Here is a 14,235-nt window from a genome sequence, read left to right as displayed (position 1 = left end):
AAGCACCCGTGGACTGATCCTCCGTCTTGGTATTGATGGAATCATTCATTTGTGTCTCATGGACTTGTGATTTACCCCACGGTGTGCGAGAACAGGAAGCTGACCGACTCGCCGTTGTGTGTACGCCGGCATGCCTCGGCCAATGTAGGGCTGATATCAATGGTCTTAATCTTATCGCAGCGCTCCTGCTTGTCACCCAGAGGAACAGTGTTGCTCACGATGATGCTATGAAATGTTAGCTATGTATATTACTGGTTGACTTGGGACTGAAGTGTGAACATACCGCTTGAGGCAGCTGCCGTTCAGGTTCTCGATGGCCTTGCCGGACAGGATACCGTGGACAACAATGGCGTTGACCTCGAGAGCACCATGCTGCATGACGGTGTCGGCAGCCTTGGCGAGCGTACCGCAGGTGTCGGCCATATCGTCGACAATGATGGCAACCTTGTCCTTGACGTTACCGACAAGGACCATGCGCGAGACCTCGTTGGGACGGGCACGTTCCTTGTGAATGAGAGCGAATTGCAGGTCCAGACGATCGGCAATGGCAGTAGCACTAGAAGCAATCCACATTAGTCCCCGTACTGTCTCCGGTCCAGACCTATCAATTCTGAATATACTTACCGCTTAGCACCACCAGCATCAGGACTGACGATAACACAGTTGCTGACATCCAGGTTCTCGCGAATCCACTTGAGCATACTGGGCTCGGCGTACAGGTTGTCAACGGGGACATTGAAGAAGCCCTGGATCTGACTGGCGTGGAGATCCATGGTGATGACATGGTTGCAGCCAGCAGTCTGGAGCATGTTGGCCATGAGCTTGGCGGTAATGGGAGCACGACTCTTGTCCTTCTTATCTTGGCGGGCGTAGGGGAAGTTGGGGATGACGGCAGTGATGCGGCGGGCGGAGGCAGTCTTGCATGCGTTGATCATGATCAGGAGCTCCATGAGTCCGTCATTGATGTCGTTGGGTTTCGTCGATTGAAGAATAAAGACTGCGCCATACCATATACATGTGAGTCGGGATCCTTCAGTTAAGGTGGGATAAAAGTGGGATGTCTGTACCATCTTCGTCTCGCACACTTTCACCGATTGTAACACTGGTCTCCTGGTTGGAGTATTGCAGGACCATAATCTTGGTCAACTCAATGCCGAGACTATTTCAAGGTTAGTTGGCTGACATTGGGTACACTTTCTGCAAGTTACATACCGATCAGCAACGAGGTTGGCAAGCTCCGGGTGACTGTTGCCAGTCAAGAGCTTGATGGAGTTGGTCGACATATTGCAGGATGGGTCCTCTGAGATAGAGAGAGAAAGATCTTCAATTCAAGGAAGCACAAACACACTCTTCTCCGCGATGACCGTGTTCGGCTCAAAAAATCGTTTCCGCCTCACGGCCCCGCATGACTTTTTGCAGTCCCGTGACGGGCTCACCGCCTGTGATTACGTCCGATATCTACCGGTACTAAGTTACTTGTGGAGGTACACAGAGAAAAGGAATTTTTGTAAAGTCATTACAAAAACGAGATAAACATGCAGCAATCTAAGTACAGACATAAGAGAGAATCTCCAAAAAAGACAAGGTTGACCTGCACTTCAACCGAATCCTCTGAAGTCTCTGTTTTTCATCTTCTCATAAAGAAATTCCTCCACACGGGCCTATGCCAGCATCTTTCCATACCCTCCTCATCCATCCCCAGTAAAAAGATTCCCATAAGAATTAAGAGAAACGCCATGGAATGCTTTCGCTGGAAACCATCGTCATGTCGAGCACCTGAAAACCAGTTTATGCAAATCCGAAGTACTCGCTTCCGGCAGTCATGGCCGTATAGAGACGTTGGCGTAGATCCTCGTAGCTTTCATATTCAGGAAGATCTAGTTCTGTAATAGACATTAGTAATTGCACGTAATAATGGGGTGGAGTAAACTTACGGTTAAAGCATGTGTGCGAGCTGGGAAGGCGATCCTTGTTGCCATAGTCGCGGTGAATGTTAAACTTGCTCACACCGTTCATACCCTCAAGCTCCTTGAAACCATTGAGAGGAACCTTACTGGTTCCAGTGACGAACTGGAGAAGCTTGGCACGCTCTTCCTTGTCGAATGAGCGAACGGCACGCCAGAACCATTGGATCTGCGACGACGAGGCGGAATAGTTGTGGTACTCGGTGTTGTTCTTCCACTCGTCAACGTCGATCTCAGGAAGACCGGAAATCAGAAGTTCCAGCTCCTGTTCGTTGAAGATGGAGATCAGGTCTCGGGGGATAATCTCATGGAAGCCTTTCAGGAAGTTGTCTAGCTGTTCGCGGACAGACTCCACCAGACGGTACTCAACGACGCGCTGGACATATTGCTCCTTGTTCTCCTGGGTGACAGGGATATCGCGACCACCGGGGATCAGATCAATAACTTGCTTCTCACCAAAGTCATCGGTTTCAATGGCGAAAGTCTCGGTGATGATATCGGTAATGTCATTCTCCAGCATCCAGAGGAGTGACTTGTAGTAGTCCAGGTCGAGAGTCTCCATGTCCTTGATGGACACAGATCGAGAAAGGATGTTCTTATAGACAGCTCGGCTGAAGTGACAGTCGAGAACACGGCCTTCGTACAAGGCCTTACCGATGATGCGTCCAATAAACTTGAAGAACATGAGATGTTCAGAGTTGACGCCACTGAGACGGTTGGGGTGGAATGTGGTTCGGTCGGAAGCAACGGGAATAAACAAAGCGTAGTTAGGATTGAACATGCCACGGGCAAGAACCTGGAACCATTCTCTGGTAACACCACCAGCATCGACACCTTCCTCGCCGTGGAATCGCACATTCAATTTGCCATACTTCAGCTCATCCGCGCTCTTGAAGTACAAGGACTTGAAAGAGTCGAGGAAGACTTGGTCTCTCCGTACGGAAAGCTGGAGAGGAGGATGAGGGTGACGAGGCTCGGCACCACGGGAGTGGACACGACGGGTGAAGTAGTTGCGCTTGTTGTCGAATTCCAGAACCTTGGGGTTCTTGACCAGCAAAGAGAATGTGCCGCTCATCAGACGAGGATTCTGGCGGACAAGCTCATTGAGGATCTTGCGGTGCTCCTCGGTGAACTTGAAGAAGAGGTTCTCCATGCTGAGGCCATTGTCGGCCGGCGCGCTGTTCACAGACAGTTCACGACTGCCGCGAGACAGGGGCTGATCTTTAAGTGTAGTGTTCTTGCAGACAACCATCAGTGCTTCGATGAGAGGTAGGAGAATAGTAGCCACATTCAGCATGTTCTCCTTTTGCCGGATGACAGTCAAGCAGTCACTGAGCTTAGTCCACAGGGGGCCAAAGGTTGCGCTCTCGTAAAGTCTCTTGAGCACATCCTCCTTGGGAGCAGACTCGGGCTCAGTACCCTTGGACTTATCGACTCGAGTGGGATCAAATAGATAGTCGAGAGCCGTCAGAATACGCAAAAGCTTCGCCTGGTCTGAACTAGCGGGCGAGAACTTGGCCAGAGCCAGACCTTGCATGTCGGTGCCAGTCTTGGCCTGGTGAATGTGAGGGAGGAGATCTTCCAGATCACCCAAGATGGTATCACTGAGAGCCTGTGCTTGAGCGACCAGTTCATTGCCGATCACATCACGAGCTCCGGGAACAGCAGAAAGGTTGTTGATGGTAGAAAGGGTATCGCGGAACGTCTTGCCGTTGCATTCGCGAGCAGCAAGAATGTGAACAACCAGACGGAAGTTGTGGTCAGGAACGACAGGAGGCTCAATGGAACGCTTCTTGCGCTTCTCATCCTCGGCGGGCTTCTTGTCTTCATCTTCTCCGCCCTCGGTAGTCTCCTGGCCAGTGATCTCAGTGGTCTCCACGGTGGGCAGGGGGGCATCGGTCATAGATGTATCCATGCCAGAGTCATCAACTTGAGCAGGCTCTTCAATAGAACCTTCGACCGGCGCCTCCTCAGGCTTCTTGCCCTTCTCTTCTTGACGCTCCTTCTCGCGGCGAAGGAGGACAGTAAGTGGCTGAGTGATACTGCTAAGAAGACTAGACAGTTGCTCCATGCAGTTAGGGCTTTCCATGATCAACTTGCGATCCAAGAGAGAGAGCAGAGCATTCAGGGCGAACTTGTTAGCTCTGTTCTCCTTGCCCTTGCCCTTGCGGAATGCCTTCAGCTTAGCAGATGAGGCGGAGTCATGCTCAGTCAAGAAGAACCAAGCAATGTGAGGGTTGAACTGCGACAGGAACGAGAGTGTTCCAAGACATTGTTGGATGACCATGATCGGGGTCACATCACTGCTAACACTGGAAGAAGTCTGAATAGCCATGTTCCGCTTGACAGCCTGGGGTGTCTTTGGTGCTCCTGGTGCCTTTGCACGCAGGGAAAGGTGAGAGAAGCTGCGTTCAATGGCGGTAGAATCAACACTGCCATCCTGCAAAACCGACAGAAGAAGGCTGATAACCTCACTGCGGTTCTGGCGGTTCTCACAAACATTGTGAAGAATGTCGTTCAATTGATGGCGAGCATTACCATGGAGAGGCATGAACATCAGTCGAAGGAGGGTTGCAACACCAGCCTTGTCGAGCATCTGAACAATTTGACGTCTCTGCTGTTTCTTTGGCTCCTGGTCTCCGGAAGGCTCATTTCTCTGTCGGTCGACGGCGCTCATGTCACCGAACTGGGCCATGCGTCGGCCACCGCCACCCATAGCGCGAGCCTCGGTCAAGTACTCAGGACCCAGAGTTGCAAGAACATCCTCTGGCTGATCGGCAAGGACGGCCTGGCGCAATGAAGGATCGAGGGTAGCAAGGAAACTAGCAGCGTCCATGTCTTCGGCGTGAGCAGGAGGAGGAGCTGCACCACCAGCACCAGCACCAGCAGACTGGGCCTGTCGGCGGGCAGCATCACGTTCACGTCGGCGACGATCGGCAGCTTCTTGCTGCAGAAGTTCCTCACGGATCTCCGCAGGCAAAGCCTCCAGGAATTCTTGATTGATTTCAGTAGGCTCCTCACCAGCGGCGGCAGCTTGGGATCGCTGTTCGGCAAGTTGCTGCATAATGACCTCCTCGCGGAGTTCCTCGGGCAGAGCCTCCAAATACTCGGGGTCAATTTCGAGACCGGTGATATCGAGCTGGCGGCCTCTAATGTTGGTGTGAACCCGAGGAGCAGGCTCGGCCGGCTGGGCTTCGGGCTGGGCGTCAGCGGGAGCAGTTGGGGCGGCCTCAGCAGGAGGATCAGTTGGCTGGACATCCTCCATGGGCTCATCGACTTGAGCGGCTTGGCGTTCAGCTTGACGCTCAGCTTCCTGTTGTTGCCTCTCGGCTTCGAGGCGAGCATTTTCTTCCTCGAACTTTCGCTTGGCTTCGCGCTCTTCGCGATCTTTCTGGGCGCGCTCTTCCAGAATGCGTTTGCGCTCCTCTTCCATCTGCTTGTTGCGGATCTTTTCCTCAACCATTGAAGCAGGAACGAGGGACTTCATGATGGAGTTGACGATACGCTGAGTTCTCTCAACATACTGGCTGCTGAAGAGAATGCGAGCCTCCTCTTGCCAGCGGGTTCGGGTGGTACCAAGACCAAACTTGACGGCAGTGTGGGGGTCGTCGCCACGAGTGCGAGCTGGAGGGCCTGATCCGCGTGGAATTCCAAGCATGTCTTGAATGCGGCCGGGTAGGACTGCACGCCTGTCAACATGGACATGGATACCGTCTGGACGAGTAACCACACCGAAACCAGGAGCGGCTTGTCCGCCGATAGCCTGCATGATGGCGTTCATGAAACTGATGGGGCTGTCCATTGCAACAACTCGGCCACCAGCTTGATCCATGGACTGGCCCCAATCACCGAAGGGGTCAGCATTGGGTCCACGGGATGGAACGGCGGTTTCTGGGCGATCAGTTCGAACAAGTAGGGGGTTAGTTCCGTCATTGTCACCACGCGAGGGCATCTGGGTTCGGTGGACACGCTGGTAAGGCTGGATAGGGACGAGGCCGGAGCCGCGGCCGGGCATGATTTCAGTAACAGCAGCCCAGGCTGGGGGTGCACCGCCACGGAAACGATGGTGGTGGTGTCCTGCCCGAGGCATAGGAGGCTCATCGCCTTCCCATCCCCATGGCTCAAGAAGATCGTCGTCTGCGAAGGAATTTAGCAAAGTATCCGGGAAGAGTCTGAGCCATGCTGCGTTACCTTCCATATCACCGTAGGATCCTTCCTCACCGTCGAAACCGTCGATGTCTTCTTCAATTTCGTCCATTTCGTCTTCATCCTCAACTAGATGGGTGGTCAGCAACAGTGTTGAAAGTTGGTGTAGAGCAGGGATGACTGCAGAATTCAATGCAGTGACGGCTGTAGCGGAGGCTATGGGAGGTCCTGCATTTGGGAATCCTGCAGATAGGGATTCTACAATAGGGGGTCCTGTATTAGGAAGGGGTGGCGCACCATCTTCGTCGAGGTCATCGAGAATTTCTTCGTGAATGTCACCGCCGAGACCGTCTCCGTGGAGGTCATCAACGCCTCCAGCAGCCTCGTTGAGGGCGCGGAAGAGGTCGCCAATGCGGTGTTCATCACCGTGACCACGGTTTTGTCTCATATCGGCCATCTCATCCTCGTACTGGTTCATCATTTCAACCTCTTCTTCGTCTTCAGTCATCTCCTCGCTCTCCCATTCATCTTCCTCTCCGTCTTCGAGACTTTCATTGTCGCGGTCTCCAGGGATTTCATCAGCGTACATGTCGTCATCCATGTCCGAGTGGTCGTCGTCTTCATCGTCGTCATCCTCATCATCATCATCTTCGTCGAGAATGACTTCAACCGCATCACCAGAGAGGCCTTCGATTGGACCAACGCCATCGTCGTCTTCGTCACTGACGACTTCGCCATCATCCTCGGGCATGTCTTCATCGTAGTCCATCTCCTCTTCATATTCGTCTTCGTACATGTCCTCGTCTTCTCCCTCGGACTCCTCGCTGCTGGTCTCTTCCTCGTGGCGAGGCTCTAGCATACCGAGAGTGGAGTGGCGGAAAAGATCGGGGGTTTCCTCACGTTCATCTTCCATGTCAGAAACGGAGGTTGCCGAAGAGATCTCATCGTCCTCAGTTTCGCCAAGGGAAGAAGAGATATCGGAATTCTCGCTCAGAAGAACGGCAGTTTGAGTAAGCTTGTTCAATGGACGAAGAATATACTTGATGACACGCTTTGATGACGGGAAGTTCAAGTCAACATCGGCAACCGAAGCAGTAAGGGCGGGGATGAAGTGTTTCTCGAACATAGTCTTTGCAAGCTGTCTGGTGGAGGTTGGGAAGCCTGCATCGTTGGTGAAAGAGTAGCCACTGAGCATCTTATCAAAGAGGTCGGCGAGAGACATGAGCTTGGAGTACTTGGCGTCCAGGGGCTCAGTTGAAGCCATTGCGTCCTTGTAGGACCGGAGAGCATGCTCCAGCACAAAGCGGCGGACAAAAGCAAGCTCCGGCTCGTCTTCTTCATACTTGGGCTCAGTGCGGCGTCGGCCAACACCACCAAACTCACCAGTCTTGGTGCAAAGAGCAACGAGTACCTGCATAGTCCATGTAGATGTGATGCTGCGCTTCTTGAATGTCAAGGTTTCATCATGTTCCATGGTACCAAGAGGAACAAGAGCGTTCAGCAAGTAGTTGAGAATGCCAGACCGGGGCTTGGAAGGTGTAGTGGCCAAAGGATCGGCTTTGCGAGAGAAGTTGATGAACTCAACCTTGGTCCGATTGTAGGAAGAGAGAAGCTCAGTGAGACACTGAAGGAGCAGACAGCGGTAAATGTAGATCGGGTGTTCATCTGCCTTGAATTGGGGCTTCTCTCCCTTCTTCGAGCCGCGAGTGGGTTGTGCTTCAGCGGTGCTAGAAACGGAGGGGGTGGGTTCATCTCCAGCCATCTCAACGTCGGTTTGAGTGTCGGACTGCTGGTCAGCGGGCTGCTCCGAGTATTCAAGGGCAGACTCCTTGTCATCCACGTCCTTGTAGGACAAGAGCTCGGACAGCAGGTAGTGAATGACACCGTCTGGGTTCTCCACAACAGGCGCCTTCATCTCTGTACTCTTGGCTGGGGTCTTGCTCTTGTCCTTCTCAGTGTCCTTGTCCTCGGTAGAAGCGGCCTCACCTGTCTCAGATGACTCGGGCTTGTTCTCTTCCGGCTTCTTGGCTTGACGCACGCGATCTTGACGTTCTTTGTCGGCCTTGAGTCCAAGAACTTGCGGGCGAGAATGAGGGTCGAAGCGTAGCAACCGCAGCTTCTCATTGGTCACCTCCACAAATATATCAGGAGCTCTTAGCACAAGGTGATACATCTGGCGCACGTATCCAGTAGTGTCAACCTGGCGTGAAGTCTTGGACTCAAAGTTGGCAACAATCTCACTCCGCATGATCTGGCGAATGGTAGCTTCATCTTCAACAATGTGGCGGAGGATCAGCATGAACGCGCTTTGCAGCTTGTCGTTGGTAGCACTTGAAAGCTGCTTGACCATGACAAAGAGGCGTTGGAGGTTACGCTTCTCGCCAAAGCGGGCAGCGATGCTACGCTGACGAGTAAGAATGACAAGAACACGGCAAATAGACAGGGCCAGTGTGTCATCCTTGCCCACTCGGGGTAGGATCTCAACAAGAGCTTCAAAGAGCTGGGTCTTTTCATCGGCTGACACAAGGGGCTCTTCGAGTTTGGCGGGCTCATCGTTGCCAACGAGATCGTCCACGCTTGTTGGTTGGGTCCAGGAGATCTGGGGTGGCTGGCAGTCATCAGACAGCAGCTTCTCAAGGATGAGCAGAACATGTCCAACCCAAGGGAATGATTCCTGGTCGGCCTTCTCGGGTGTTGGGAGTTTGATGAATCCGAGGAAAGTCGAGAAGCAATCCTTAAGCTCTTCGAGAGTTGCGGTGTACATCTCACGATCTTGAAGAGTTAAAGCTAGGATGTGGGCATAGGCGGCAATCTTTTTGCCAGCTGTCTGGAAGTTCTCCATCTGCAGGGAAACCAAGGATTGCACAAGGGTCTCTCCAATGTCTCGGCGGAAACTCTCAGGCTCTGGGTGCTTTCTGATGGCTGACGAGATCAGATCAGACAACTCGAAGGAGACATCATGATGTTCGTTGAGGATGTCCAGGGCCCGCTCAATAAGATTGGACCGAATTTTCTCCCTCTCATCTTCAAGATCTTCGATGGTGATGACCTGGCGGTGTTGGACTGCTGGTTGTTCTTCTGAGGAGTTTCCCTCGGTAGGGCGAGTCTCGGGTGCACTCTGGTTCGATGACCCGGCGCGATCTTCACTTTCCATGTCATTTCCATCGAGGATTCTGCCAATGCTTCCAGCTGGCCGGTCAGCATCCGCATCTCTTCCAGTCACCATTCCATCAATGCGGCGCATCGACTCGGGCAATGGCCCACCGGTCGCTTGGGCCAGAAGCATGGTCAGAGCAGAGCGAGACAGGTCGCCGCCGGCGAAAGGCGAGATCCCATCTCCAAGGCCAGGATCCTCAAGGGGGTCAACACCAGGAGCGACCTCAGGCGTACCAGTTTGGATATCATTGGGGTTCGGATGAACCCTAGGAGGGTTTCGGATCCAGCTCTGTGCCTTGCAGTATTCTTCGGCCGCATTCAAGACATTGTTGCAACGATAGAGGGCTTCTTTGTTGAGGTCAACATCCTTGAATCCTTTCTCGACCAGGGTGTGTGCTCGGTCTTTGTGGACAACGAAAGGCTTCCTGGGTGCCTCTGCCAAAACAGGCCGCACCTCTGATCTTTTCATGACATTGACTTCGTATTCACCATCCAAAGATGCCCGCAGAATGTCAATCAACAATCTGACGATAGGACTCGACGACTGGGTAGCAAAGTCCGAATTCCACATATCCTGAGCCAAGGGCAAAATTTCCATACGAAGCTCAATCAGGAATTGACCTGGTTGGAAGTATTCAGGGCGGTCACGGTCGCGCTCGGGGTGACTGGTCAAGGCTTGTGTCTGGCTAGAGTCCACAATGTACTTTCCAGTAGTCAGGTCCGCGAAAAGCCCAAGAATAATCTTGATTCCACCATATCCCGATGCAAGCCGGTTAGCAAGCTCTTTGTCCTCGTCGGGAATGGATTCGGGAGAGGGAAGGGACTTGATGTCGTTCAGGAAAACGTCACAAATGTCTTTCAACACTTTGAGACCGTTGTTCTTTTTGAAGGCAATTAGGACCGATGTCAAGTAGTTTGAGCTGGGACGCTCTGTGGGAATTTCGTAAAGAAGATGAGAGAAGTGGGACAGGACGACAATCAGATAGGCGAAACGATGCTTGGGGCTGTCACTGGAGTTCGCAGGCTCAAACTCTAACTGACGAAGAACACCCTCAGCGATGGCCTCCGCAACCAAGGTACCATTCTGTCTCTGCTTCTGGAGAGGATCCATGCGGCGCTTGCCGATAAGGCCAAGTCCGAGGTTGTGCAAGAATCCTGTGATTGAAGCGGGCAAAGCACTGAGTAGGTAGCGAAGTGTGCGAGCATTCTTGAAGTTGACGTTTTCCTCGTCAACGGGAGTGTCGTCTTCCTTGGGCTCCTGGCCTGATTGAGCTGGGGCGCCTGCCTCTGCAGCACTGGAACTTTGGGGTCGAGAATCAGTACCAGGGGTTGCTGGGGGCTCTTGGGGAGTAGTCTTGGACTTCCCAGAGGCGGACTTATCAGCATTGGCCTGTGTAGCCTTGAGCCACTTCTCGGGGATGTTCTTTTCCAGCAGAATGCCTTCCCACACGCAAGAAGCAAGAAGGTTGCTCAGCGAGTTGATCAGAATACAATATTGATCCGCGAGGTTGACTTGGCTGAAGATGGAAGTGTTTTGGCCAGGTCGGGTTTGGTACAAGGGCAACGCGAAGGTCTCACGAAGGACATCAGTCAGGAGAAGAACGGCATTCAAATGTCTGACAAAGAATGTTCCAGACTGAGCAGCGGCGGTAGGTTCCAGAGCTGGGTCCTTTGAGTCCGCTGGCTTAATCAACGACGTAAAAAATCCAGATCCGCTAGGTGCAGTCCAGAAGGCGGAAAGATTCTCCACTGCGGACTGGGCGCGGCGAAGGAGAGAAGGGAGGATAAGGTGAGGCTTTGTCTCCGCAAGCATGTGAACAAGCACGGTGATCTCCTGGTTAGCATTGGTGTTGTGGAAATCGAACGCCAAGCTTTGGAGGGTTGCGAGATCCAAAAGGAACTCTGCACCACCAGCTTGGATGAAGGCAGTACAGTTAATCTGGTTCTCGAAGAAAGCACCCAGGAAACGCATAGCCGGGAACAAGTAATCAGTGGCAGTAAGACCATGCTCATCCTTGTCTTGAGGCTCGAAATCGGGACCAGGCGAAGGAAGGACATGACTCAGGTCACCAACGACCAACTTGGCGCCATTGGGGAGGTCGTGGGAATTGAGCAGAGGAGCACCCAAGGTTGCAGGGTCATCAACGGATGCATCAGCGGGTGTGCCGATTTCGCGGAACAACGAGAAGATATCTCCGGAAAGGCGCTTGGTGCCATCAGCATCCTGAGTCCACATCTTGGTTCCCATTCCCTGCTCCCAGGCCTTAGTGCGACCAAGAACATTGACACGGGCAGCCATGACGAGAACGGCAGACATGATAGAGGTCTTCAATGCCGGGTGGTGTCGAACAAGCTCATCAAAAGTTGTGCCTAGAGAACGGACAAGTTCGGGGTCGTCCTTCAAGCATTTGACGTGATCAGGATTCTCAAAGATCTCGAAGAAGCTTTCAAGGGCGTCGGAAGACTGGAAAAGGTCCAAACCGGAGGAGTTCAGACATATGGCTCCAAATGCAGAGGGAATGCAAGCAAGAGCATCGGCTGCGGACATAATGCCAGGGGCAAGAGGAGTACCCTTCGGCCTGACAAGAGCATATTCGCGGTCCTTCTTCTTATCCTCGGACTGGGAAGCAGCTTCAGCGGTGGGCGGCTGAGAAGCAGAGTCGCCTGCCGCTGCGGAACCCTCGGGCTCCACGGCAGGAGGCTTTTCGTCAACCTGGAGTTCACGGCCCATAACAGCAGCGAGAAGACTCTTGCTGAGACCAGCCTCGGCAATGACGGCATAGCTGGTGGGCTCATTGTGAATGAAGCTGCTGAGGATGTTGACAGCAGTACTCCATACATGCGAACCGAAGACGCGCGCATTTTCGAACACAAGGCGGAGAGAAGTCAGCAGTTGAGGGGAGTCGATCAGGTTGCGGAGCACACGATCGAAGCCTCCACCATTGTGCTGCATGATGTGGTTGACGAAACGGAACATCCAACGCAGGGTCTGCTGTTGGAAGTACGGAATTTGATAATCAACCGATGGGTTCTTGTACTGAGCAGGGAATCCCTCGCCACGGTTGACCTTTTCAAAGGCGGTTTTGGTTTCGTAGTCAATCAGATCAGACATGGCGTCAAAGCCCTTGGAGGTTGTCAATGTTCCCAGGGCATCCCGGACGGCATGCACGAAGGTATCAAGAAACTCCATAATACGGGAATACACGCGGCGCGATTTCTCGTTTCGCAGATTTAGGATGTCGACAAACATGGGGATCAAACCAGCTGCAACCAGTGTGTCTGGTGTACGTGTGCTTGAGCTTGGAAGAGTGCGCAGGAGTGCAAGCAAAGCATCACGCCATTCGTCATAGTATGCAGCATCAGTGTCCTCGCCCTCTGCGCTAAGTTCATTGACCATTTTTCGGGTCAAGAACATGAGGACACCGTGGTTGACGTTGACACTCAAAGCTGCACAGACATCGACGGCGCGAGACTTGTGCTTCGCCAATGAGTCCAGTGTCTGGATCGCCAAAGTCTGTACAAGTCGGGAGACCTCGAGGTCACCACTAGCACCGAGATGAACCAGTTCGGCCAGCTGGTAAGCAAGCTGAAGGCGTTTCGGTTGTTCCATATCATATTGAAGAACTTTTTGTTGAAAAGAGCTCTCTGGCTGAACATGGGCCAGATTGGTCACAGCCAGCGCCTTGATGGATAGAATCTGTTCGCGAGTGGCACGAGAGCCTGTCAATGCCTGAGCAACTCGGAGTTTGTGAAGCAGTTCATATTTTGACTCAAGGGGCAGGTGGGGGAGGTTAGCTGCAAGAAGGTCCTCCAACTTCGCAGAAGAGACCTTTGAGTAGGTGAGTTCTAGGACCTTGCCCCCACGAGTTGCCTCATCTGCCTTCCCTCCTGTGGCTGGGGCAGCTGGTGAATCATCGGTGCGGCTCAATTGAGAAGCGGGATGTGTTGCACTCCGTCGCAAGGGAGTGGGTGTAGTTGGGATGTGTGAGCCATGTTCGGTCTGACCATATTCGGATGTCGTTCTCGTCTGTTCAGATGACCCAGAGGGATAATAGAGAACGCGAACATCGGCCCATTCCTCCCAACCCTCGCTGTCACGCACAAGAGAAACCAATTCATTTGCATTGATCTTCGTTTGAACGGCCTTCTCCTTGCCCTTGGCGGAAACGGCAGGAGAAGAGGTGGGCTGCGCTTTACCAGCGAGGAATGGACGTGGGAAAGGTGCGGCGATCTTCTGCAACTTTTCAAGGTCAAGAGCATAGTGAGATTGCAAAACTGACTGCTGGTGAGCGCCACGCTGGCGGGAGTGATATCTTTGAGCTAGGCAAAGAGAGAGGCGCAAGGTAGACTGGAGAAGAGACAAAGAAGTTGTGTTCAACAAGTCACCCAGGCGATCGCTGCTGCTGTAGAGACTGCGGTTACCACATTTCTCCAGCAAAAGACGTGAGAATTCCAGAATTGCTTCCAGAAGCTCTCGGTCTCCGTCGGGGCCGTATCCCAGAGCATTCAACTTGGCATCAACTCCCTCTGTCGGCTGTTTGCTCTCATCGGCCGAGTATGAATCCTCCAAAACACTCCGAGTGAATGACTGAGTCTGGGGACCAGTGTTGAGGAAGTATTTCTCGACGGCCGAGGCCAGAATCTCGTCGAACCGGTCCAATACATTGATCCAGTGGTAGAGATCACCGCGCGGGAATGGCCATAGCTTCGGGAATGTGTTGAAAAGGGACGGGAGCTCGGAAATAGGAAGACTCGTAGCACGACCTATGAATTCTTGCAAAAAAGGTGACTGTAGAGAGAAGAAAATTTTTTAGTTGGGTTGCACATCAGGCTACCGTAGGGTAACTCACGATTGTAGCCTCATGCTTTTGGCTGGCTACCTTCTTAATTCTCCCCATGATAACTATCGAATCAACAGTCACACATGAGGGAGTGTTGATATTCCAGGAGGCTTATCCCCTAGAAGGTG

General features: G+C 52.8%; 2 protein-coding genes across 2 annotated transcripts; both read right to left on the bottom strand.

Annotated features, from left to right (window-relative positions):
* Window positions 1–71: 71 nt before the first annotated feature.
* On the bottom strand, window positions 72–1,283 carry N7508_007717 (ribose-phosphate diphosphokinase; the record flags this gene model as incomplete). Its single annotated transcript, XM_058465781.1, has 5 exons — window positions 72–225; window positions 284–556; window positions 625–997; window positions 1,068–1,159; window positions 1,213–1,283. The coding sequence occupies 5 exons, from the start codon at window positions 1,281–1,283 to the stop codon at window positions 72–74; spliced, it is 963 nt and encodes a 320-aa protein (XP_058317109.1).
* A 505-nt stretch (window positions 1,284–1,788) lies between these two features.
* On the bottom strand, window positions 1,789–14,164 carry tom1 (E3 ubiquitin-protein ligase TOM1; the record flags this gene model as incomplete). Its single annotated transcript, XM_058465780.1, has 3 exons — window positions 1,789–1,883; window positions 1,935–14,055; window positions 14,117–14,164. 3 exons carry the CDS (start codon window positions 14,162–14,164, stop codon window positions 1,789–1,791), a joined length of 12,264 nt encoding a protein of 4,087 aa, XP_058317108.1.
* Between the last annotated feature and the right edge of the window lie 71 nt (window positions 14,165–14,235).

This window comes from Penicillium antarcticum (genome assembly GCF_028974205.1).
Source record: "Penicillium antarcticum strain IBT 31339 chromosome Unknown utg000008l_segment0_segment0, whole genome shotgun sequence".
Classification (NCBI taxonomy): Eukaryota; Fungi; Ascomycota; class Eurotiomycetes; order Eurotiales; family Aspergillaceae; genus Penicillium; species Penicillium antarcticum.
The sequence above is the reverse complement of the archived record's forward strand: the minus strand, read 5'-3'. Positions and strand labels throughout refer to the sequence as shown.